Raw genomic sequence first — 27954 nt, 5'->3', positions numbered from 1 at the left:
TAAATTATTTCATGATGTCTCGATGTATGTTTTGCTGCATGAAGAAAACATAAGTGGTTAGTTGTTCCTCCCTGCTGATTCTGTGTATATTGATATCAGTCAACACAAGCTCTTTGATTGTCACAGGCAACACAGTTCAGCTGCTGGTTACACACAGAAACACAAGAGTAGGAATTATCTTTAATGGCTTTTACGGACAGCATGGTGTTGGCGTGTGTCTGTGCTCTACCATACGACCACAAACTTCTCAAATTAGGTGATAATTCATGTAATTGGTGGTGGGGGGCTTCCAGCGATGTTGAACATGTAGTTCCCCTCCCTGCCACCAGGGGGGCAGATCTCGTTGACAGCTCGTAAAGATCTCATCCCCAGTGAGTCTGTTGTGGGTGATGTTCAACACGTTGCTGGTGAGGCACACAGACGTACATGTGTTTGGGGTGAACACAGATATACATGTGTTTATACCGATAAGAGTGTAGGAATGAGTAACTCCGAATCCAACCGTGAAAATATTTTTATATTTAATTTGTTTTTTGATAATAAATAAGTTAAGCTGACATGTTGTGATGTAATGGGTGTAGTGTTCAAAGCAGATTTACTCACTCACTCACTCACTCACTCACTCACTCAATTACTCTCACTCGCTCACTCAATTATTCTCACTCGCTCACTCAATTACTCATTACTCACTCACTCACTCACACACTCACTCACTAATTACTCACTTACTCACCCACGACATTCAAGAGTCTGAGGGCATAGGTGAAATTATATATATGTATATAAACATACACCAAGTATGTTCCAACTTACCTTTTTGTTTAATTACAATGTCTGTGAGTTACAAAAACATTCTCATATACCATGTGAGCAGTTTGGTTCCTTGAGCTATTTTTTGCTTCATTAGTAAAATTCTTTCAATAAAGGTGGAATGTTAAACTGTGAAGGCCGCCATTGTTACAATACTTGTGCAAAGTAATTCCGAACTTGGAATGAACACCACATCCAGGTTTGACCCAGGTCTGACCGATGGAAGCGTGGAATCCAGCGTGAACTCACAGTGAGCAGTACAAGCTATTTACCAGCATAGTTCTTCCATAAGGAAAGCATCAGGCCTGATAAGTTCCGGATCTATTTAATCTGCTGTAAGTCCTCCACCTCCAGCCGCCACTGAATCAGGTTCTCAGCAATAAAACAATGATTAATGTGGAGTTCTTCATTGCCAGGAGATCAAACCCAGGGGAGTTGAGTTGGCCAGGTACAATCTGTCTCTTTGTATAGGATACTTACCTACATACACCCACTGTGTGATAATTACCTGAATAGACCTGCTGTGATGATTACCTGAATACACCCACTGTGTGATAATTACCTGAATACACCCACTGTGTGATGATTACCTGAATACACAAACTGTGTGATAATTACCTGATACACCCGCTGTGTGATAATTACCTGAATAGACCTGCTGTGTGTGATAATACACCTGAATACCTTAATACACCTGCTGTGTGATGATTACCTGAATACACCCACTGTGTGATAATTACCTGAATACACCCGCTGTGTGATGATTACCTGAATACATCCACTGTGTAATAATTACCTGAATACACCCACTGTGTGATAATTGCCTGAATGGACCTGCTATGTGATGATTACCTGAATAGACCCACTGTGTGATAATTACCTGAATGGACCTGCTGTGTTATGATTACCTGAATACACCCACTGTGTGATAATTACCTGAATACACCTGCTGTGTGATGATAACCTGAATACATCCACTGTGATAATTACCTGAATACTCCCAGTGTAAGAAATATCTGAATACGCCCTCTGTGTGATAATTACCATATTACACTGAATGTGTGATAATTACCTGAATACACTGGCTGTGTGATAGTTACCTTAAATTCAATGACTGTCTGATAATTATCTTAATACACCCACTGTGTGATAATTACCTTAATACACTTGTGTGATAATTACCTTAATACACTGAGTGATAATTATCTTAATACACTGTCTGTGTCCTAATTACCTTAATACACTGTGTGATAATTTAGTAACTTTAGCACACTGTGTGTGTGATAATTATCTTAATTCATCGACTGTGAAATAGTTACCTTAATACACTGTGTGATAATTTAGGACTGTTGGCTGCAGGTTAATTACTGTTGGCTGCAGGTTAGTTACCTGACTAATGGCTGCAGTTTAGCACTGTTGGCTGCAGGTTAGTACTGTTGGCTGCAGGTTAGCACTGTTGGCTGCTGGTTAGTACTGTTGGCTGCTGGTTAGTACTGTTGGCTGCTGGTTAGCACTGTTGGCTGCTGGTTAGTACTGTTGGCTGCTGGTTAGTACTGTTGGCTGCTGGTTAGCGCTGTTGGCTACTGGTTAGTACTGTTGGCTGCAGGTTAGTACTGTTGGCTGCTGGTTAGTACTGTTGGCTGCTGGTTAGCGCTGTTGGCTGCTGGTTAGTACTGTTGGCTGCTGGTTAGTACTGTTGGCTGCTGGTTAGTACTGTTGGCTGCAGGTTAGAACTGTTGGCTGCTGGTTAGTACTGTTTATTGCAGGTTAGTACTGTTGGCTGCAGGTTAGTACTGTTGGCTGCTGGTTAGTACTGTTTATTGCAGGTTAGTACTGTTGGCTGCAGGTTAGTACTGTTGGCTGCTGGTTAGCTACTGTTGGCTGCAGGTTAGTACTGTTGGCTGCTGGTTAGTACTGTTGGCTGCTGGTTAGTACTGTTTATTGCTGGTTAGTCCTGTTGGCTGCAGGTTAGTACTGTTGGCTGCTGGTTAGTACTATTGGCTGCAGGTTAGTACTGTTGGCTGCTGGTTAGTACTGTTGGCTGCAGGTTAGCTGTTGGCTGCTGGTTAGTACTGTTGGCTGCTGGTTAGTACTGTTTATTGCTGGTTAGTACTGTTGGCTGCTGGTTAGTACTGTTTATTGCTGGTTAGTACTGTTTATTGCTGGTTAGTACTGTTTATTGCTGGTTAGTACTGTTGGCTGCAGGTTAGTACTGTAGGCTGCTGGTTAGTACTGTTGGCTGCTGGTTAGTACTGTTTATTGCTGGTAAGTACTGTTGGCTGCTGGTTAGTACTGTTTATTGCTGGTTAGTACTGTTGGCTGCAGGTTAGTACTGTTGGCTGCTGGTTAGTACTGTTGGCTGCTGGTTAGTACTGTTGGCTGCTGGTTAGTACTGTTGGCTGCTGGTTAGTACTGTTTGCTGGTTAGTACTGTTTATTGCTGGTTAGTACTGTTGGCTGCTGGTTAGTACTGTTTATTGCTGGTTAGTACTGTTGGCTGCTGGTTAGTACTGTTGGCTGCTGGTTAGTACTGTTGGCTGCTGGTTAGTACTGTTGGCTGCTGGTTAGTACTGTTTATTGCTGGTTAGTACTGTTGGCTGCTGGTTAGTACTGTTTATTGTTTTGGCTGCTGGTTAGTACTGTTGGCTGCTGGTTAGTACTGTTGGCTGCTGGTTAGTACTGTTGGCTGCTGGTTAGTACTGCTGGTTAGGACTGTTGGCTGCTGGTTAGTACTGTTTGCAGGTTAGTACTGTTGGCTGCTGGTTAGTACTGTTGGCTGCTGGTTAGTACTGTTGGCTGCTGGTTAGTACTGTTGGCTGCTGGTTAGTACTGTTGGCTGCTGGTTAGTACTGTTGGCTGCTGGTTAGTACTGTTGGCTGCTGGTTAGTACTGTTGGCTGCTGGTTAGTACTGTTGGCTGCTGGTTAGTACTGTTGGCTGCTGGTTAGTACTGTTGGCTGCTGGTTAGTACTGTTGGCTGCTGGTTAGTACTGTTGGCTGCTGGTTAGTACTGTTGGCTGCTGGTTAGTACTGTTTGGCTGCTGGTTAGTACTGTTGGCTGCTGGTTAGTACTGTTGGCTACTGTTTATTGCTGGTTAGTACTGTTGGCTGCAGGTTAGTACTGTTATTGCTGGTTAGTACTGTTGGCTGCAGGTTTACTGGTTACTGTACTGTTGGCTGCTGGTTAGTACTGTTGGCTGCTGGTTAGTACTGTTTATTGCTTGTTAGTACTGTTGGCTGCAGGTTAGTGCTGTTAGCTGTAGGTGTCATTTTGCAGTTAAGAAGAATTTGAACACTAATGTGTTAGTGTTATGTAAAATAGACATAAGAACTTTTGTGTAAATTAGAAAAATGTCGCAGATTACATCATGGGCGGCACTAGCTAAGGCTGATGCAGTGTCAGCTGGGCGTGGCACACAGAACATCAAGGTGTGTTTAGACCCACAGAACATAGAGCAAAGTGCAGCAGGTGCTCCGTGAATGTGATCAGTGTGTTGAACAGCACGGTTTGACCCCAGACAAGCACCAGCTACAACAGAAACAGTTCCCTAACACAGAGGTCAGCCATGACCTATCACTGCTGGCATTTAACAAAGTTTATTAACTGAATGTCTCCTAATCGTCATGGACTGTTTCTTAACTTCGCACGTATACATTGTGACTTGTTCATACACTTGTGTGAATGGCATTTCAGAAGTTGGGAAGTACAATACAGACAAACTTACCTGCTTGAAGAACCTGTAAGAATCTGTGTCGAAATGTCACAGTCAATAAATACAGTTTGTCTTCATTGTTTGTCCACTGTATGCACAGATCATCAGATGTTGTCTGAGCCTCTATGTCAGATCATAAATATAATTCAGCCCCATCATTTTGTCCTTGTTGCAAGCTGACTGTGGATTATGATCATCTTGAACATGATGTCTCTGTGGGAAGCCACCATGGGAAACTTGTCTGTTAGGTTTACACAAAGTCAACACCAGGAACCCCCCCAGAGGAGGTAACACTATACACTGGTGTTGTGGCTCGCCCAACAAAACATAATTACGATGTCAGTTCTTACTCCCTGATGTGAGGGAAAGAGTTATCGATGTTTTACAAGGTTGATGATGTATGACATATTTATTCCGTACTCACAGAAGCTGTATACAATGACTGGATGTTGTTACAGATATACAGAAGGTGTTGCCAGGGGTGATGATGTATAACATACACTACTCCCTGAAGCTGTATACAATGACTGGATGTTGTTATAGATATACAGTAGGTGTTGCCAGGGGTGACGATGTATAACATACACTACTCCCTGAAGCTGTATACAATGACTGGATGTTGTTATAGATATACAGTAGGTGTTGCCAGGGGTGACGATGTATAACATACACTACTCACTGAAGCTGTATACAATGACTGGATGTTGTTATAGATATACAGTAGGTGTTGCCAGGGGTGACGATGTATAACATACACTACTCCCTGAAGCTGTATACAATGACTGGATGATGTTGTTATAGATATACAGTAGGTGTTGCCAGGGGTGATGATGTATAACATACACTACTCCCTGAAGCTGTATACAATGACTGGATGATGTTGTTATAGATATACAGTAGGTGTTGCCAGGGGTGACGATGTATAACATACACTACTCCCTGAAGCTGTATACAATGACTGGATGTTGTTATAGATATACAGTAGGTGTTGCCAGGGGTGATGCTGTATAACATACACTACTCCCTGAAGCTGTATACAATGACTGGATGATGTTGTTATAGATATACAGTAGGTGTTGCCAGGGGTGACGCTGTATAACATACACTACTCCCTGAAGCTGTATACAATGACTTAATGTTGTTATAGATATACAGTCCACCTACTGTATGTGTTGCCAGGGGTGATGATATATAACATACACTACTCACTGAAGCTGTATACAATGACTGGATGTTGTTATAGGTATACAGTCCACCTACTGTAGGTGTTGCCAGGGGTGATGTGTATAACATACACTACTCCCTGAAGCTGTATACAATGACTGGATGATGTTGTTATAGATATACAGTAGGTGTTGCCAGGGGTGACGCTGTATAACATACACTACTCACTGAAGCTGTATACAATGACTGGATGTTGTTATAGATATACAGTTTACAATAGATTACTCTTGATTTTCAGCCAGTTTTCCTGTATAAATGCGAGCCATTTATTTTTGTTCAAAAGAAGTCTGCTGTGAAAAGTAATAGTGAGTGAGTGAGTTTTGTTTTCCAACTATATGGCGGTCTGTAAATAATCAAGTCTGGACAAGACAATCCAGGGATTAACAGCATGAGTATCGATCTACACAATTGGGAGCGAACCTGACCACCCGATCCCATTAGTCGCCTCTTACAACAAGCATGGATAAAATTCTAACCCGGATCTTCACGGGTTGTGAGAAGTAATAAGCTGTACAATAAGATAATCTGATGATATGTGTCTTTCAGTATCTTTCTTTCATGTTTGATTTTATTTTCTGCTTTAGGTTGAAAAAGAGGTAATTGCTAATGCGAGTAATGTTTATTTCTCTTTCTAAAGTTACTTCCTGTTCCAAGTACAGTTAACCTGAGACCATGTATCACATTTAAAAAAAGCTATTTCAGAAGTGGGTTATCAGGGACCTTGTATGCATTTATGTAATGTTATCTGGAAAAAACCCTTGATTTTCTAATGGGCAAAGATAGGATAGCAGCTTTCAGCTCCAGCCTGAAGGAACATGCATGTTTAAATGACTGAATGTATTACATTGCTGAAATTTTCCCTTTTAGCCAAAATTCTTTATATTTTTATTAGACGCGAGTACTCATCTCATGACAGAAGTCATTGACATACAAAAAAGTATAGTCTGTTTGTGAAATATGAGCTATTGTATGGCCTGTTTCAGTGAGCCTGACTTGATGTTACCAATACTGTGTTAACTTTGTGCTGCATTTTAACCAAGAGATGACAAGAGTATTCTCACCTGTACTTGTAATCCCAGCCTCAAACCTTGACCTGGCCCATGTGCTGTTGCTTCTCACACAGATGGAGTGGTGGGGTAGCCTAGTGGTTAAAGCGTTCACTCGTCACGCTGAAGACCCGGGTTCCATTCCCCACATGGTTTACAATGTTTACAAGTCCATTTCTGGTTTCTCTCACTGTGATATTGCTGAAATATTGCTAAAAGTGGCGTAAAACCATACTCACTCACTCACTGTCACACAGGTAGTGATGGAACTGAAATACTGTTTAAAGTGGCCATAAAATCCTGTTCATTCACTCATTGACATGTAAAATTCTACTCCCAGATGTAATGATGAGATTTCATTATTGATAGTTGTGTGTAATGTCATTTTGAGATCATTACCCAACAGTTTGCTTTGGTAAAAGTTTAGTTGAACAATAATTAGATGATAAGTATCATGGGAAGTGATATTCTGAATGATAAATACTTCACTCAAATGGATATTAGTTTTCAGTATGAGAACTGACTTATACCTTCAAAGTGTGGGGCTATACACTGACGCTAATACTGTAGTCTGCAATAACTTCTGGGGATTCTACCTGTGATGGTCCGGGGTTAGAATATTGATCTTCAGTAACCCATGTCGTACGAGGATCGAGTGGTCAGGCTCACTGACTTGGTTGACACATGTCATCAGTTCCCAATTGCGTAGATCGATGCTCATGCTGTTGATCACTGGATTGTCTGTTCCAGACTGGATTATTTACAGACCGCCGCCATATAGCTTGAATATTGCTGAGTGCAGTGTTAAACAAAAAATAAACAAATCATAGAAAGAACTCCATTCAATCTGAAAATGAGTCACAGAGAAGGGGGGAACTTGAGGAAGTCATGGTGGCTGAACGGGTTAGGCGGCTGACTTTATGAGCTGGCGATTAGGTGCCTGACTCTGAGGGTGTGGGTTTGAATCCTGCATGGGACACAACCCAACAAAAGTACTAGAATCTGTACTTTACTAAGAAAGTGTACTCCCAAATATAACATATGTTAAACTTGAGGAATGCCTAGTATTAGTTCATCTGAGGTTTTGTGTGACAGGGAAAGAAAACTTTCAAACTTTCACTCTAGACCACAGGACCAGTGAGTGGACAATAATTAGTGGTCCTGTCTGTACTTCACTGGTCCAAAATAACATTCGTAGATGTACTTAACTATCAATACAAAATTCACTGACCACTGCAAACTTGTGATTTAGAGGTCCTAATGACATTTTACTAGCCAGGAACCACAGGACCAGCATAAATTTCACACACTGGCATGACAGTAGGGCTGGGTAGAATGGAAATTATGTAGTTTAGGGGCTTTGAGTTTGACTAGGCTCCTGACCACAGTTTTGGAAACACAGCCCTAGAATGGTACAGATACAGTTTTATCCTACTGGGAAATCCACATTGTGATGTCAACTAGGCTCCTACACGCTGGGCATGGTATAAAATCCTATATTCACTCATTCACGGACAGTATGTCCACCTGTCATTCTCATCACCATTGTCTGACAAGCACCTGTAACATGGAGCTGCCCTATGGATCCCCTCCAACTTGTTTGACCTTGACCTTTTCATGTGAATAACCATCCCAACCAGATAAAATAATGATGCTGATGAGACAAACAATAACGGAGGCATTCAAGGACACTCATCTTGTAAGTATTGTTAAAAAACCCACCATGTAACCATGGCAACTGATCATTAAAGTTACCATGAACAGGATGAAGAGTTTCAGGGATTTGAAAGCTAGCGTAAAACTTTTTGAAAGTCCTGTGTGAATGCAGTCTGTCTTCAAGTGGTTCAAGTGGGTGGATGATGAAAGTGAATTAACTGATTCTGCTGATGGGTCATCCGGTTCACACAGACAGACAGGGTACTCCCAAACATGGCGGAATCAGTGAGTGTTTAAAACATATGTGTTAATTTTAGTTTGAAATTTCTATTCTCAACACTCTGCTCTAAACAATTTATGAGAGTTAAATTTTGTGATGTTTGCCAAGATGTCTGTATAATTTCCTGGTGAGTTCAGGTGTATATTGAGTTACCGTGTACAACAGGGGACTCCATCAGCTGGGAAAGGGGGGGGGGGGAATCAGTTATATGAAGGCTTCATTATCCTGCCCCCGAACAGATATGATCTCTATATACACAGGAAAGTATATACTTCACCATTTTTTCAGAATCATATCTCATTAATTGATTTAGGACATTTGATTTGTTCATGGTATGATGTATGCATATTGAAATGCATGATTTGAGGGAATCTCGCGTCTTGGTGTAGAGGATGTCCATGATGTGTTAAGAGGGAGTTTACCTTTTTTGTCTAGGAGACTGCCATGTCTTCGTAGCGGAGGCTCTGTGCTTTGTGCAGGAGGCTGGGCTTTGTGCAGGAGGCTCTAATGTTTTGTGCAGGAGGCTCTAATGTTTTGTGCAGGAGGCTCTAATGTTTTGTCCAGGAGGCTCTGTTTTGTCCAGGATGCTATGTGTTTTATAAAGAAGGCTCCATGGTTTGTGCAGGAGACTCCCATGTCTTTGTGTAGGGGAAAGAAGGCTCTGTCTGTATTTTGTGAATGAGGCTTTGTTCAGCGAGGCTGACACATTGTGTTACTCTGTTTCTGCAATTTACCATCTCTGACACATTGTGTTACTCTGTTTCAGCTATGTACAATCTCTGACACATTGTGTTATTCTGTTTCAGTAATTTACCATCTCTGACACATTGTGTTATTCTGTTACAGCAATTTACCATCTCTGACATATTGTGTTCCTCTGTTTCAGCTGTGCATTGCAGGAGTGTCGGGTATATACTACTGTGCCACAAACTTCACATCATTCTCAGGGACGAGGAAAGCATTTGTCACTAAGGTGGGTGTTATCAGGGTGTTTTGTAGACTGTCTGCCGGAGGGGCATACAAGAGTAACAGTTAATGTGTGGGATATTTTATTCTGTAAATATTGAGATTTGTGATGAGACTCCTTGTTCATTTCATCACGGTTGGCAGTGCCGTAGCCTGATGGTTTGTGAAGCCATTTTCGGGTGTTGCACATTTTGATATTGATGGAATATTGGTAAAAGTGATGTTAAACCATACTAACTCATGGAGAGTCAAGTCAATCTTTAGCCCAATGAGATAATGTGCTACAGCTGTCTGTGTAGAATTATGTCCATTTGGTTTGTTGGCAGAAATGCTGGTGGGTTCTTTAAACTCACAAACGTCTTCAACCTTTGTCACCGTCACTCTTTTCACACATGAGGTCTTAATACTTGTTTGAGTTTCATTTTTAGAAGTTGGAGAGTCAGATATGGACAGACATTATGGATGAACAACTTCTATATTCAGGTGATGCAACGTTTCAATAGAGTCTCTTGTATCGTTGTCAAACATATCATACCAAACATACGTCGGATCACCTGAATATAGAAGTTGTTCATCCATAAAGCTTCTCCTTATCAGGTCATAATACGATTGAAAGAAACAGAATGTTGAGAGAATCACTAAATTTATTTGATGAAGAGAACCTACTCTCCAGGCAGATCAGCTCTTTCTTCTGTTCAACTTGGTGATCTGTTGCAGGCCGTGTGTCTCTTCTTCTCCGTGATCGCCATCTTCCTCTGCATCATCGCCACCACCTTCCCTGTCATCCACCTCAGCCGCATATTCACATTCGCCACATGTCGCCTCTCCGACAACAACTGCCTGTGTTCCATGACGGCTGACTTTGAGTCCCGTGTGTTTGAGTATTTTGAAGTGGCAGACTGCCGTGTTGTCCAGGAGGAAGTGAGACTGTACCTCCTCATCATGGGCGGATTGTGTTTGTTAGGATTCATCATCTCGCTCTGGTTCGTCATACTTGTCTGGCAGGCTCGGTATGGCAAGTTTTATTCAGGACTTCGTCGGCAACAATCTTTAAAGAACTATTTGAGGTGATGTGATGGAATCTATGGAGTGAATGACATGCTGACACTTATCCTTGTTAAGGGCATGGCTAGTTTAAGACTAGACCCTGATCATGGATAAGTAATAATAATCTACTGTATGTTGGTTTGCCTGGATTTTACTACTTGAGGTGATGTGATTGCTCTGGTATGAATGATATTTGTAGTGAAATAGATGTTTATTCATGTTTAGGGCTGCACAATGTTGAAAATATACCCTTAACATGAATATGTAGCAATTTGTTATGACTGATGTACATGTTGAGTTGGTTGAGAAATCATTGAAAGGTTTCAGTCATTTACATACATGTACTTGAGTTAAACACCTTCACATTTTCAACATGAAATAATCAGATTTTAAGCATAAAGACCTATACAACAAGAGATATTAAGACACAGTGTTATGACAGAAATAGGCCAAGCTTAATCAAGATTGATACTCTATCATTAATATCTTATTAATTGGATTACCGGTAAGTTGTTTGTTTCATGAAGAACTTGTTTATCTGTCTGCCAGACTCACCTACATTTCACTTTGTAATGGAGGAGGATATTGGATGTACGACTTATATTTGACCTTACAGGGTGGTATATAGAACACATCGAAATGTGATGCTTAAGAAATATTTTCCATAGCACATGGTTCACCAGCAAGTCTGTGTTGCAGCAGAGAATAATACCGGTATAGGGTCTGTAGTCTAGCAGATGACAGTGGTGCTGTTAGAGTAGATACATCCTGCTTGTACAATACGGACACATGCCAAGGAGAGTTATCTCCCATGACAAAGCCACGGACGAAGATGCCGGTAATCAACTGATGTGAGGCAGCATGATATTGACGTGTGTGAATCTGATTTGGGGGGAAGGTAATGACAAATTGGACATTTTAGAATACAATATAAAGTGCTTTTTCATTTTGTCTTTTCACAAAGAAACACTGTACAGGGGCATAGGGAGGGTAATTGTGACAAGCATTTTTAATGGCGATTTAGTATTTCTTTGGAGTTTTGTTTGATAGAATATTTCAATATATTAATTCAAAACAGAACATGTAGCATGTCCAGTGTTGTTGGGGAGGTTGGGTAGCCCAGTGGTTAGAGTGTATTGTTCATCACACCATTGACACAGATTCGATTCCCTACATGGGTACAATGTGGGAAGCCCATTTCTGGTGTCCCCGGACGTGATATTGCTGGAATATTAATGAAAGTGGTGTAAAACTAAAGTCACTCACTCACTCAAACTACTATCATGCACAGGTTATTTTAAAAAAAATATAAAGTGCCAAGTGATTGCACAGTATGACTGCTGGGGCCTGATGGTCACTCACAGTTGGGGGAAGGATCAGGATTCAGCACTGGGTTTGGTTGGGTCTGTCAGAGAGACTGACACTACGTTGATTATCAAACACAGATCTTTAGTCGTCTAGAAAGCACTGTCAGTGTCTGCAAATGATATACATTCGTTCATCTCAACTCAGCCATACCAGGACTTACAACTTACAAACTGATTTCTATGATGTTCACTAACAACTATCTGTTACATCATGCTCACAGATGACATTTTACTGACAACTACTTATATGTGTTACTACACTACATATGGAGATCACATTTTTCTTAATCTACATATTGCAGATCAGTGCCTTTTTAACTTAGCAGTCAGTATTCACAGTTAAGATTACATATAGAGGTCACAAACTTCATTACTAATATTTTTAACTTGTATGATACATTTTGTTGTACACAATTCACAATTTGACAAATGATGAACACTGTTTCACGATTCAGCACCTATTCGCCAGTGTCACCAATATGACCAGTTCCTTTTTGTTGCCAAGTTACTCTCAGGTATTGCAAGCTGCTGGAACCTTGAATACTGTATTGCTATGACAACCAATGTCATGACGTAGGAAGGGAATTTTGTTTTTAAATCCTCTGTAAGTTTGTGGTTTTTTTTTATATTTCTCTTTTGTAAACTTTTTTTTCAGTTAATGTAAACAAATAATTATCATTGATAGATATGCACCAGAAAAACTGTCCATTAGAAAAACGATTGCTCTTGGCGAGATGAAAGTGCAATGATAGAAATTGTATTTGTGTACAGGAACTTGCTGCTGCGTTACAACTGTCATTACTGAGACTACTCACACTACAAGCCGATATGGTGCGAGGCAGGAGACAGTTCATTGATCTTATTACTGCTGCAGGGTCATGAGTTGAGGTATTTACTGTGTAAAGCTTGTAAGAGATTTTGTATGTTTATGTAGCATTATTTATGATGTGTTTTATGTTTGCATATGTTCAGTTTGCAGGGCGAGAGTTGTCTCCCTTTGTGACTGGTTCTCATTCTAGCGGTTGTGATTACATGGAAGTTGAGTCTGTGTCCTGTGTTCAGTTGATGTGTGGTATCCAGCTTGTTGGATGACCATCATGTTCTTATACAGATGTCTGACTGGTCTGTTTTTGTGAGATTGTTAAGCATGAAAAAAGCTTAGATAAAAAACATGTGCATTAACTGCTACTTGATAAATTTTGAATGTAAGTTTTGAATGAGTTAGTTTTAATTGCTTGTTATTTAACTGTCCCTCTGCTGTCAGGAATATTTCAGTTATATCGTGGCAGTAAGTTTAAACAGGACACAATGAACCAGTGGTTGATGTTATGAGTTATATCCAACATCAGGGCGTTGGGGTAGCCTAGTGGTTAAAGCGTTCACTCGTCACACTGAAGATCCTGGTTCGATTCACCACATGGGCACAATGTGTGAAGCCCATTTCTGGTGTCCCCCGTCGTGAAATTGCTGGAATAATGCTAGAAGCGGTGTAAAAGTAAACTCACTCACTCACCCAATGTCCAGCATCAGGATGTGATGCCACCAACAGGGAGGACCCACAAGGAGATGTTCGCTCTGGCCTTAGTCTTGGTCACAACATGTTGCCATGCCGACGGTTGTGTCCTGATTGATTAGTTTCCAGAATCAACCATGAAAACAGACCAGTCAGCAAAAACAATAATGTATAGCTACATATTGCTGATTTTTATTTTTCATTGAAAACATTGTGCTGTTTGGCTGTTACCTGGAGGAAATATTGAATAGAACCCAGAAGTGTGATACGATCTAACACTGTGACCACTGGGCCGTTAGTTGTCACATGATGAATGTACGATACATTTACACACTTAATGCTACAAGCATCCTTAGAGAAACTTATGTTCAAGTCACTGAAAAATGGCAATTATTTATTGAGGCCTGATTTGAGTACTGCCTGTGTTGTTCGTGAGCAGATCATGGCTCCAGGTTCTGTGAGGCCTCTGTAGGATGTAGGATTGCAGAGTTGCACATTAAATTATACCATCTGAGTTCATGTTTGTTGGACATTGTGACAAATAATGTGATGTATATACTTGGATCTATCACTGTGTTGAATATTGCTCGTTATTCCAGTCTGCATCCATGAAGATATTGGTTACAATTGGTCTTCAACAACCCATGCTTGTCTCCGGCAGCTACTGACAGGATTTGGTGGTCAGGCTTGCTGCATCGGAAGGTGCTTGTCATCGTGTCCCAATTCCACAGATCAATGCTCATGACGTCAGTCACGGTATTGTCTGGTCCAGATATGAATATTTACAAACCACCATCACAAAGCTGGATAAATGTTGAATGTGGCACTAAAAACAAGGTTCTTGAGAGGCATAGAGAAGTTGGTATTCAAGTATAAGACAAATATTATGGATGTCAACTTCTTCTTTTTTTATTGTATACACAAGATATCTGGGCTATTCCTTGCCCCTACGTCAGGTGAATGATGAAGGGGTTAGGAAAAGCCCAGAAACGTTGCGTATACAATAAAGAAGTAGTCGTCATCCGTAATATTTTGTGTTATAATTAAACAACAAAGAAACAAAGAAAACCAGTCATTTCTTTGCATCATGACAACACTTGGATCTTGGAGTCTGGAGACCCAGGTCATAGCCACGGGCCAGTGAGTGTCCCCACATGTCATGCTCGGTAACCCATTTAAGAACTGAGATATCACATGAGACATTTGTTGTCTGGTTCCATTGTGAACATATATCTGGTGTTCCTTGCTGTGTCATTGGATGTCGCTAAAGGTGGGGTAACTCTTCTCACAAATGTTACTTCAGTTCTCGCCTGGCCCCAGCAACAATGAACAATGACATTTAGAATGGGATCAAAGTTAACACAAAATTATATTATGTTCGGGATAACACTTTCTTTGACAATAACAAATTTTAAAGGTCACATGCAACCAAAAAATCAAACATAATTAAAACACAATTATCACTTCTTCATGACATATAATATGCATTGCTGATTATGAAAAAACAAATAAACAAAATTATAAGCGTATAATCGCAAATCAAAAGTGCAATATTTTGTACTTTGGTTTACCTCCCTCGAAACGAAGCAGCCGGGATACCGAACCCAGTCAGAGCGGGTGGGTTTGCACTCAAGTGTAACGGCCGGTTCATTAGCAGATGCCGCCTTCACGGCTCATTGTGTGTGTATATATAGAGATGTTGGGTTTTGTAAATACATGCTCATTTTTGTGTATAACATTTTGCAATCAACAGACATCATAACATGTCATGTGTTCATCACACCTGCCTGTGTAATTACATAATGTGACAGAGACCGAACTCGGCCATAAATCAATGTGTTTTGTTTATGGTGTATAGCCTGATTGGTGTTAAGTTCAAATTGCATGTGGTCAGTGATCGCGCAGTTGTGTATTGAATATTGTCATTAGCAGACAGGCAGGCAGACACACAGGTGTCAATAAAACAAGACATTGAGTTTTGTCTGTGACAGCGACATATCTATATCACAGTTAGAAATTCTGTCAGCGCTAAATAATGACATTGCTTTTAAGTATCGAACTGAGAAAGTGACTTCGGTAAGAAGAGCGTGTGGTGAAATTGACAAATGAAATTATATAAACAGTTTATTTACTGTCATAACATATAAAAGCTCGCGCCTGTGAGATATCAACAAAACATTATGAAAATAGCTCACACCAAAGCCTTCACCGGGTATTTACCAGACAACCCGCTTCCAAGTTGCGCAAACCTATTTCACTGCGCACGTGCCATGAGCGCAGCCCAGCTGTTGAAACCCGTATTCCCCAGAAAAGTCTGGGGAAAATTAGTGAAACGTTTGAACTCCGATTTCGCGCGTTTTTTTTCATCGCGTTATTTTTCAACTTTATAAGTTGAATTTGCATTTTTGACGCTTTGTTTCGGTAAGTCCATACCGAAAGGTATCAGAATCTGCAAAGTTGTGTTTTACGTTGCATGTGACCTTTAAGCAATATTCAGAAATGCCAACCACAAAGTGTTGCAAACAGTAGTTTCAAGGATCAAAATTAATATTTTACCATCAAATTAGTAGTCAACTAAATACTTAAAATCTTGATGGATTCTGAGAAAGACATTAATCAAGAGTGAAGATGTAATTTCACATACCTCAACAGCAAATTTCCAAATTATCAGCATTATATATCTTTTTGTTGTCTCTTTTTGGTTGAAAATGTATTTAATCAACGAAAATATGTTTTTGTCTATATATCCAAATTTTAATGAATTGTCTTCAAATTTTGTAGAATTTCTAAGGCAATCATATTGGCTAAAATTCGTAGTGACTACGATAAAATAGTAGAGGTTGGCATCTCAGCAATATTTCTAGTACTGTTTTGGAATCAAGTCCCTATCTGAGATTCAGTTTGTGATACAGTGTTTGAATCCCACATGGAACTTTGCCAAAAAGGTACCAATAATTGTACTAATTACTTGTTTTCCCAAATACAACGTATACAAAGCATATCACAAAATATAAAAAACAAAGTCCATAGTTTATATCATATAAAATATTCAAATATTTATTACTGAATTTTGGCTTGGGGTTATTGACTCGAAGATGAGAATAGGACTGGCATTGGATGTTGCCTGCAGCAGAAGGGTTAAACAAGGTATTGCATAATTCCCTCCCTGCGTAAACACACTCCTGTATACACAGATCTATAGCCGCTCACAGAGACCCATGCACAGAGACCACTACAGGGTCTCTGCCAACAGGACGTTAGTCCAACAAATGAAATGTAGAAATTATGCCTTCAGAGGGTGGGTAAATGGGAGTAAGTAGAGGAAGATCAGTTAAGTATTAGGCATATATGGAATCTCTTGTACAAGGGAATGAAATCACTGCATTGTATTATACACTGACACTCAAGACCTATATATTACATCCAGATGAAGTTTCAATAATGCAGAAAAGGCCTGTTCTTGAGCTCAGAAATATTTCATCCAAGTAATGTGGCTAAGTTTAATAATGACTACCCTTGTAAGAAGTATACCAAGTGATAAACACTCAGACACACTAGACTGTGAACTGTGAACAGAACACAGCGAACTCGTTGCTTCAAACCATGGAATGTCAACACATTTGATTCAGTGAAACAGGACAATTTAGGACCATGAAGAAACACCCTGCCTCCTGCCCAGCGAAACAGTCCTGCAGACATGTTAAATCCTTAAAGAGGCTTCAGGTCTACAAGGAAAAAATCAATCCTTAACAAAGACGAGATTGATAACATTATAAACCATGTTGACTTGCCGACAACCTTACATCAGTGATATCAGAGACCATATAATATTAAGCAATATTGTTTACGTGGTTACCAGAGTGCTCATTTGCGAATGTCTGCGCATCTGTTGAGCATGTGTACCGGTAGAGGAAGTTAGCAGCAGGGTGTCGATGTGTATCAGTTACATGCCAGGCCGTAGCGCTGATGGTTAGTGATAAACTGTTGGGGAGGGCCGTCCCTCTATTATATGGTCTCTGGTGATATCAGCGTGACTGTTGAGAGAAAATACTTGACAATACAAACACAGAAATGTCTTGGGCACTGCTAAAGAAGCATAACGGTGGAAGGGACAGCCATTTTATATGCATTTTATAGGCACATTTTTTTGTTTCCTAATAACAACACAGAACTTATTCAGTTTTATTCACAATTTTAGGCCAATTAAAGAAATTGAATGGGTTCAGTGTGCTTGACCAGACAGAATTATCTCCCTTCCCTAAAGTTTAATTGTCACGAGTTTATAGGTTCTTTACAATATAATGCGTATTTCACACAGTCTTGAACTGTCAGCTGAAACAGCTAAGTGTTCCATAAAGCCTGCGTGCAAATGCTCAATCACTATAGCGACTCTAAAAATAAAAGCTTCTCATAGATATGTCACAAGTATGCATTTGTATTGTGTATTATAAAAGTGCATAAAAAGTGCATATTCTGAACTAGGAAACGCTTTAAATAAGTAAGCTAGCTGAGATCTAATAACTGAATACATTGAAACATATAATAAGGGTACTCTTTGGCCAATAATGAACTTGTGTAACCGGTTCATATATGAATTCATCTAAAGGGCCCATTACTCCAATATGGCTGTTTGGAAGTGTTCTAAATATTACATAACAATGAACTAATACAGTTATCCTTACTTTTTGACTGTTGAGGAAACACTCACAGACATAACCAAGTCTGTTAGTCTGGCCCTAGAGAGAAGTTGGTTGTAGTATACTCTAACAAATCTCACTTGTTCAACATTTTCAGACATAATAACATGCCAGCTTATTATACGTTCTGTGTGTGAACATTATACTGTTCTAGCAGATGTGGCCTGATGTATAAAAATACCCTGACAGATCATACAACTACTGAATGCTAGACTTTCATTATTATAGCTTCCTTTCACTGACAGCTGGAGCAATTCTAACCTGCTGGTAACGTGAACTGTGTAGACCTGTGTCTGTCCTCTCCAGGGATACAGACTTATACTTTAATACAACAACTGATATATAACTTGTATCAATTTCTTCACACCAATCAATATATTAAATTCTGCTTATAATTACTCTCTTTACAAGTTTTTAAGTCAAGATTGATATTTCATTATATGAAAATATATTCTAAGAGACTATTCTACAAGTATTTACAAGAGATGTTTCTTGATAAACGTGTTGTTGATCCTGTGACTTCTTCCTAGCACCTGATGAAGCGGAACCCTTCACTGACTGACATTAATGACCAGCCTCTGTACCAACTGGTCATCATAACATTAGGACAACATACATCTGTACTTACATTACCAGAGATTTATAATTTGACTTCCGCCAACTGGACATCAAGATTCAGATGACAACAATTTCCACTGATCTACTAGCAGATTACACCGTTTAACATGACTGTGACACTTGTTCCATTTTCCTTGATAAAAAAGGGATTTGGTTTTAAAATAGAAAGAGATACAAACATAATAAATAATGGGTATAAAATAGGCATACTGTCAGTGACAAAAACAAGTAGGGCTGTCCCCAGACACACATCACTAAAACACGGACAGCCAGACAGTTGCATATAGGTACATCTCTATTTCTCAGTTACCATGGTTACATATGTACACCTACCAGGCTGCGACTCTTGCATTTTCAGAAACAATTAAGCATGAAGGAAAACCTTGAAGGAAGGGAGTTGAACACTATTTTGCCTCAGTGAAGAATGGGTGAAGCCTTACTGTGTCAGTCATAATGAGGTCTCCACAGGAGTGAGTGAATATAGTTTTATGCCGCTTTTAGCAATATTCCAGCAACATCACGGCGGCGGACACCAGAAATGGGCCTCACACATTGTACCCATGTGGGGAATCGAACCCGGGCCTTCGGCGTGACGAGCGAAAGCTTTAACCACTAGGCTACCCCACTGCCCGTCTCCACAGGAAGCAGCAGTACTGGGTCTGACAAGGCCAACCTCTGCGTGTTTTACAAGCTGAATGCTGCATTCTAGTAATCCATGGAAATGTTAAACATTCTATAGATAAAAAAGAGAGAGTAACAAATTGGGGGGAAAAATATTTCCTACTTCCATCATGCAGCAAACTACCTTGGACCTTTTGCAGCAAGGGGTGTTGTGTAGTCTACAGTGGCACTGAAGTCCTCATGTCCGTCTGTGATCATATTTTAAATTAACATGGATGCCCTGTCTACTGCAGTTTTAACATCCCTTGACTTCAATTCAAAATTGGCTTTCATGCCTCGCCTCTCACTTCTAGGAAGAATGAACAGTACAAACAATAGGATCTGTTTAGAGAAGCTATTCTGACACTCTTTGATAACTATATTCATCCCTATCTCTTCTACAAGAGAGATTACGGTAAACTACACTTTTGTCTTATAAACTTTACAGGAGAGATTACGGTAAACTACGCCTGTGTCTTGTACAGGAGAGATTATGGTAAACTACACATCATCTGCTACAGAAGCAAGGCTAAACTCAGTGTAAAAGAACATCTTCATAACTTGACAGCAAAATCGTAATTTGTGACCATGATAAAAAATATTTGTAAAATTGTTCAAGTATTGTGTTCTTGGCTCAGCATTTCTGTACAGCACCATATATATATATATTATATAAGTAGATACATTGTCAGTCACTTCGCTGCCAGTCTCTGTATATATCTCTCTCACTGGCCTTTCACATCCGTTACCATGGTAACATATTACATCATATGTCGTAACTTTCATTGATAGTCTGGAAAAATGAAACACTTCTCCACTGAAGACAAAAACTCTCATTTTGATAGAAAAATATGTGCATGAAATGTGAAGAAATTGCATGAGAGCCATTGCAGTGAATTGTTGAGAAATGACATCCACCTGACCGGCGCCGCTTACATACATGGGCAGACAAAGGAGTGATCGACTCCTGTGGAAGGTAGATGAACTAGAGATGTGGATGGCAGTTTGCTCCGAATATGTTCTGATTGTCAGAGCGGAAAGTGATCTGTGACCTCTGATGCTACAGGGGCTGTATCACATAACTGAACAACATTATCCATCATCTCCATACACACTCTACTAAATCCTAATGAATAGCCTTCGTGAACACCAGCTTCTGTAACAGCGGGAGAGGACATCCTCCAGTACAGATGTGACGAAAGGTTGAACCAACCACAGCACTGGGGGTAGTCTCGGTACCTTTATTACACATGTGACACTGTTGTAAGTACTGCACTGTATACCATCAGTCACATTCCTAGTGCAAGGGCTGCTCGGGTCAGGTGGAGATGGTTCTTGATGAAGGGTCGGTGTCTGTCTACAGGCCCTGGTTGACGTAGGACACAGGATTGTGTTGTAGCAAACCCATCCTCTGTTTCTGTTTCCGCTGTTCTGTCATCTAAACACACACAGGAGAACTTTATGAGAGAAGATTGTTTACGAAACGTTCACAGTGTTTATGGCTGAGTTATTAAACATCCTTTCATTCTATTGACAAAGGCTAGGAAAGTTGGACAGAGAGGGTGAGGTCGAGGATGAAAATGGAGATAGAGTGTGTAGGTGAGGGAGAGGAGGTACAGGGTGAGGAGAGAGGAAGGTCGAGTTGAGACAGGGAGGTTGAGGGTGTGGCAGTGGTGAAAGAGGGAGGTAAAAGGAGAGGCGATGGGGAGAGGACAAGAGAGTGTGACATCAATCAGCTGGATACAATGGAGAAAGTGATAATATCAGGGTAAGGGAGAGAGAGGGAGGGGAGAGAGAGTGTGATACCCCACTCAGAGACCATAAACTGCAACATCAAGTACCATAGTTTGTTATGTCATGGTAGGGAACCACGGATCTTCCATTACATTAGATGGAATTAGCTATTCATAAAACCATGATGAGAGAGGGACACAGATACCTGCTCCTTGAGTTCAGACAGCTGGTGGGAGAGAACCTGGACCAGCTTGTTAGTGAAGTCCAGCTGCACCTGCAGATTTCGCAGGTCGCTCTGTTCACCCTCACTGTCCTCCGCTGTCAGGGACATCGCACGCATCCTCGGGAACCAGTCCAGGTTCTTGTCCTGTCACATCACACATAGAGTTACTATACAGTTCACAACGGAATGGTCCTGTGCCTCTGGTAATAGCTGATAATGATAGCTACAGAGTGTTAAGTATTTTTACACTACAGAATTGAATTGTTTTGAAAACACTTAATTACACATCAATCAAAAATAACACTTCACTCACTCAGTGCACACTGCTTTACTTCTAACACCCATCTCCTATTCACTCACTCACCCAATCATCTGAGTATCCCTCCCTCACTATCCACTCACTCACCCAGTCATCTGATTATCCCTCTCTAAATATCCACTCACTCACCCAATCATCTGAGTATCCCTCCCTCACTATCCACTCACTCACCCAATCATCTGAGTATCCCTCCCTCACTATCCACTCACTCACCCAATCATCTGAGTATCCCTCCCTCACTATCCACTCACTCACCCAATCATCTGAGTATCCCTCCCTCACTATCCACTCACTCACCCAATCATCTGAGTATCCCTATCTCACTATCCACTCACTCACCCAATCATCTCTCCCATACACTTTCCACTCACTTGCTTCTCTACCTTCCCTACTGAGCTACTGTAGCTCACCTTTATCATATCGTGGACATAACTCTCCGGTCCTGTGAATTCTGTGGGGTCCTTCACCTTCACCAGCACGATGAAGAACAGGTAGTGCCACATGTTGTGTTCTGATCGAATGTGCTCCTCAAACGATGTTGACCGATTGTCAAATTCACCCCTTTGAAGACCTTAATATAAAGAATTGTTCAGCATCATCATGAACAACATGACATGTATACATAGTGACCTTCTCTCAGAGGACTATACAGTTAACAGACACAGACTGAATTTGATCATATTTCAGGAACTTCCCCAGCCATTTCAAGGCCTGAGTCATTAACTGAGACATTAAAGAAATATACTACTACTACTACTACTACTACTACTACTACTACTACTACTACTACTTGGGGTGGGTATTGCAGAGAATATTCATGTTGCGATATATTGCGACATGAAAAGCATGTATTGATATGTATTGCAATATATTGCATGAAGTATTTTTAAACAAAAAACTACTTATAATCGAGTTACTGCTTGATTTATAGAGCAAAAACACAACAAAATCACTATGCTTGATTAAGCTTTAATAACAAATTTTCATCATGATAAAATGAAATGTGAGTACTATTTGGCACAAATGAAACAAGGAAATATCTGAAGATTTCCGAGTGTTATGACGTTTTCCGAATGCAAGTAAAAATACCAATTTTTCGATCAGCGTATCGCAATCCGTATCGTTTTCATGTCTGAACCGGTAAGTACCGGTAAACCGGTTATATTGCGCAGCCCTAACTACTACTACTACTAATAATAATGATAATAATAATAATAATAATAATAACAATGGATTTATATAGCACCTTGTATCCATCAATAGGTGCTCACTGGCGCGCTTTGACAAACTCAGAAAAAGTCAAGGAACATATGTACAGACATAGAGTCTAGTGAAAGGCAGTGTGAAAGAGGTGGGTTTTGAGGAGCCACTTGAACTCCTCCTTGGATATAGTGGTCGTTAATTCTGCAGGTAGAGAGTTCCAGAACATGGGACTGCAAACTGTAAAGGTGCAATCAGACATCATACAGGTGGATAGAAGTTGATTTAGTTGGTGATCATTTGACAATCGCAGTGAGCGTTCTGGAGAGTAAAGGGAGATCAGGTCCTTTAGATATGATGGATAACTGTCATTGAAGAGACAGTCATGAGTCATGCAGTAAATCTTGTAGACAATCCGAGAGGAGACATGAAGCCAATGCAGGGCTTTGAGAACTGGTGTTATATACTCTGATTTAGGGCTCTTAGAGATACACCTAGCTGCCGAGTTCTGAATCCTCTGGAGCTTGAAGCTGGCTCTGTTTGGAAGATTTGCATACAGGGAATTACAGTTATCAATCTTGAAAGACACAAGACACTGCATCAAAAGCTTGGCGGTGGATGTATCCAGAAGGTAACACACTTTGCTGATGTTATAAATGCTATGGAAACATACTCTGCTGACGAAGGATATGTGGGTATCCATTGTCATTGTTGAATCAAAAGTGACTCCAAGATTACCAGCTCTGGTGGCTGGAAACACTGAAGTATTTACTACTAACACTGTTCAACCTTTACATGTAAACTGTAATCAATGAATAAGAAAGTAAGATTGTTTATGGATAACAACTTCTTATTATATATGATGCGACGTTTCGGTATGGATTCTTATACCGTTGTCAAGCAAGAGTGAAGTACTACAGACTTATATACATGAACAGGGATTAAGTAATAATAACATGTAGGTATGAATCAAGGGGATTAACAACAACAACAAGGCACGGTGGTAATAATGTAGTGACAATAGGACTGACTGACTGAGTTTAGTTTTACGCCGCTTTAAGCAATATTCCAGCAACATCACGGCGGGGGGACACCTGAAATGAGCTTCACACATTGTACCCATGTGGGGATTCGAACCCGGATCTTCAGCGTGATGAGCGGACGCTTTAACCACTAGGCTACCCCATCGCCCTGTGTCAATAGGAGGAAGCCAATGATCCCAGAAACAAAATATACATGGCTGATGAGATTAACTAGCAATGATAGCTGGAGTGCTCTAATCTGTTGTTTTTATCAGATCATTGTATGCAGAAGGGATGAGATATCCCTGGTCTCTGTTGATTGAGGGCTTGTGTCTCCGGATTTGAACTGCTTCTGCAAGTTTTCTTTTGGTGAAGTCCTGGTGGTGTTTCGATAATATCTCTACATTGTCCCAAATTATGTTGTGATTGGGACAGTTGATGATGTGGTCTGATATTGCCGATTTTCTATCAGATTTAGTGGTAGATGATAAGTGTTCTTTGATTCTGATATTTATGGGCTGGGAGGTTTTGCCTACATAGGCTTCACCACAGTCACAATTGATTTTGTAGACAACACCTTTGGGTTGATGTTGTCATTTAGAGGTGTTCCTGCCATTAGCTTTCAGTAGGGTTTTCAGTGGTGTATAGCTGGTAAAGTAGGTTTCGATGCCTGCTTGTCGCTTCAGGGGACGGCTGATGTGGTGGGAGGTCTTCGCTATGAAGGGGAGGGAGATACGAATAGGTGCTGGTTCAGGTTTGTTGGAGGCCGGTTTTCTTGTTGGGTGGAGTGAGGAGCTGATAATTTCATCGACTAGCTTTGACGGGTAGTGGTTGAACTTGGTGAAAACATGGCGGAGGTGCTGTATTTCTGTAGTGGGACTGGTGGAGGAGAGGTTGATGGCTCGTCTGGTGAGGGTGGAGATAATGCCAGTTTTGGTTCTCAAGGGGTGTATTGGTTGGAGTATGAATGTATTGGTCGGAGTGGGTTGGCTTTCTATAGACACTGGTTTGGATCTTGTTAGCTGGGGTTCTGGTTACGAGGACATCTAGAAAGGGAAGTTGACCATTGGATTCTGTTTCTATGGTGAACTGGACCCGGGGGTGCTGTTGGTTGAGGTGTTGCAGGAGGGCTGCTGGGTCTTGGTCTTGACGAAGAATGACAAACGTGTCATCGACCTTCCTGTACCAGCAGGTTGGTTTGATGATTGAGGTGCTAAGTGCTTGCTGTTCGAAGGAGGTCATGTAGATTTCTGTGAGTATTCTGTGAGTAATCAATGAATACAGGACTTCCGGATTTTGATGACTCCTTTCAAGAAGTTACAGAATGATCATTTTTATGTTTCTATAGTTATTGTTATCAATATTAACAAAATTTTGTTAGTTATAGTATGACCAGAAATTATTGAGAATTTTAGGAATATGTTTAATTAGATTTCTAGTATAAACAACCTTGACCAGCTATCAAGTGCTTGGTTTCATTCAAGAGAGACAACTCCGTTAACCCTTTTCATTAGTTTGTGAAGAGTTATCCCCCTTTGTTTACTTGCTAGCAGACGACATTTTCAGTGATCCTCAGTATGGATGATTTAGAGAAGAGGAAGTTGATTTTAGAGTATTATAACAAGGACATCAGATCAGCTAAAGTGATTTCAAGTAGAACAGGCATCCCTTTGTCCACTGTTTATCGTGTTTTGAAAAATATTGCAAATGGATATGGCATTAAGCAATAGGGAGGCGCAGGTAGGCCCAGAAAATTGACTGTCGGTGACAGGAGGCGGCTTGGTTTTCTTGTTTCTAAAAACAAACGAAGGAGTTTAGAAAACCTAAGGCTGGATATGATTGATAGAGGAACTGGCTGTCTGTAAGGACATATTTTTCCTTATCCTGACTCACGCTAATTATGCTTGTAGAATTCGTCGGTGCCAAAGGGAGGAAAGGGACGCTACTCGTGGGTAAGTGATTTTACGTCCGTTTTTTTTTAGAAGGGAACTTCAAGGGATTTCAAGTGTTCCACTATCATTCCCAAGAGGAAGGAGACAAGCATAATTGGCATGAGTCAGGATAAGGAAAAATTAAAGGATTCGGACTTTCAACAGAAGTATGCCATGACTGTTTAAGATTATCTCACAAACAAAGCTTAAATTCTTGCATAAATATTTTGCTATTACCAAGGCCTGGGAAAGCCATACAAAACCAAATCAAAATTTAAATATAATATCTTTTATATAGGTAGACCAGGTTTTCCTTCCAGAGTCATCAAGAGATTTTAACATATACATTGTAATAACACTGAACAGGGAGCCTATGCGCTTCTAGTTGGATTAACCCACACCAGTATTTAACAGCTCCAGATATATATAATTAAACTGTTACGGACATCTGACACATTCACCTGGAACTAAACTGCTAGTAACATTTCTATCAACTCTTAAGAATCACCTGCAAATGTTACTTTGGAGACCTTCAATAATCTTACAGTAAGAAGTTCCCTACACTTCAGAGCCATAACATAAAATAGGTACAATAACTGCATCAAACAATTTAAACAGATCATTCGATGTCATATGGCCAAAGTTTCTTGGGAAAGAATAGATAGGCATTATATAATTAGTGCTTTATTTGCCTGGGACAACATACAATATTGGGCTCTAGTCCAAACTAACCTTGGGGTGAAAATAATTCCAAGATGTAAAATGTAGCAACTTCAATTTGTTTAACTTAAAAACAAAACAAAATTCAAAATGTCTTAAAGGACCAAAATTGCTGAAAACCATGATTTTAGTTTTAGCTAGATTAATTTTCATACCAGTATGTGTACAAAACAACTCTAGGGCATTTAATCTCTTCTGTAATTGAAGTGCAGTGTCAGCAATTCCAGACACATCATCCGCAAGCATTAATGCATAAAGACTATCCACATTAGTATTGATATTTCCACCTTTTCCACCAAATGTTTCAAAACAGAGAAGAGTTTGTTTATGAAAATGCTGAATAATCAAGGGCTTAATATAAAGCCTTGTCAGGTGCCTTGATTACACTTAAAACTGTGAAAGTTACTCATGAAAATGTCACAAGATACTTGTCTCCATGTAGGGTCATTGTTGGGTTGATCAGAGTTGGAGTTACTTTGGTTAATTGGAGCAGCTGTGTCACCATCACTTGTTGGAGATAAAGTCATGTTAAGAGAGGGATGGCAACAGGAAAATCTTTCTTGTGTCATCAAATGGGCAGTTCAGGAGGGATTCAAAGGATTTAAACGAGTCACAGAATTGATCAATTTCGGGAATTCAAAGTTGTCACTGGGGTAATCATCAATTTCATGTTGTATGAAGCCTAAGTTGTCATTTGGGACAAAATCTAACAAATCTTAACTTCTTGTATCTAAGTCACCAACAAGGAAGATATATTTCTCAGGGTGATCAGTTGAAATCATATGGAGGTGGTTTTCAAGTTGGTCAATTCCGTCACAGTCACTGTTTTCATAAATAGGTGAATTTTCAGGTGAAATATAGGTAAAATCCACAATACAATCTTTTCCCCACTTCCATTTAGTGCTCTTTAGCAACAGTATCGCACAGTTCTCAAACTCATGGTAGATTCTAGACACATATCCTTTGGTTATCCACACATCTCTAATACAGTAACTCCTCCACTGTGTCCAACCAAATGTTTAAAGGTCACATGCAACCAAAAAATCAAACATAATTAAAACACAATTATCACTTCTTCATGACATATAATATGCATTGCTGATTATGAAAAAACAAATAAACAAAATTATAAGCGTATAATCGCAAATCAAAAGTGCAATATTTTGTATTTGGGTTTACCTCCCTCGAAACGAAGCAGCCGGGATACCGA

The 27954-nt window shown here is 40.1% G+C and overlaps 2 protein-coding genes across 2 annotated transcripts in view; one reads left to right on the top strand and one right to left on the bottom strand.

The window, feature by feature from the left end:
• LOC124278751 (sarcospan-like) overlaps positions 1 to 14134 on the top strand; it is a 44037-nt gene extending 29903 nt beyond the window's left edge. The window contains exons 2-3 of the mRNA XM_046714514.1: positions 9614 to 9700; positions 10411 to 14134. Coding sequence (XP_046570470.1) covers positions 9614 to 9700; positions 10411 to 10764 — 441 coding nt within the window. The 3' untranslated portion in view covers positions 10765 to 14134. The remainder of the gene's footprint in view (positions 1 to 9613; positions 9701 to 10410) is intronic.
• Positions 14135 to 16650: 2516 nt separating this feature from the next.
• LOC124278749 (inositol 1,4,5-trisphosphate receptor type 1-like) overlaps positions 16651 to 27954 on the bottom strand; it is a 217190-nt gene continuing 205886 nt past the window's right edge. The window contains 3 exon segments of the mRNA XM_046714513.1: positions 16651 to 21033; positions 21535 to 21696; positions 22282 to 22442. Coding sequence (XP_046570469.1) covers positions 20953 to 21033; positions 21535 to 21696; positions 22282 to 22442 — 404 coding nt within the window. The 3' untranslated portion in view covers positions 16651 to 20952.

This window comes from Haliotis rubra, unplaced genomic scaffold, assembly GCF_003918875.1.
Source record: "Haliotis rubra isolate DU_JTF1 unplaced genomic scaffold, ASM391887v1 Scf241, whole genome shotgun sequence".
Classification (NCBI taxonomy): domain Eukaryota; kingdom Metazoa; phylum Mollusca; class Gastropoda; order Lepetellida; family Haliotidae; genus Haliotis; species Haliotis rubra.
The sequence above is the reverse complement of the archived record's forward strand: the minus strand, read 5'-3'. Positions and strand labels throughout refer to the sequence as shown.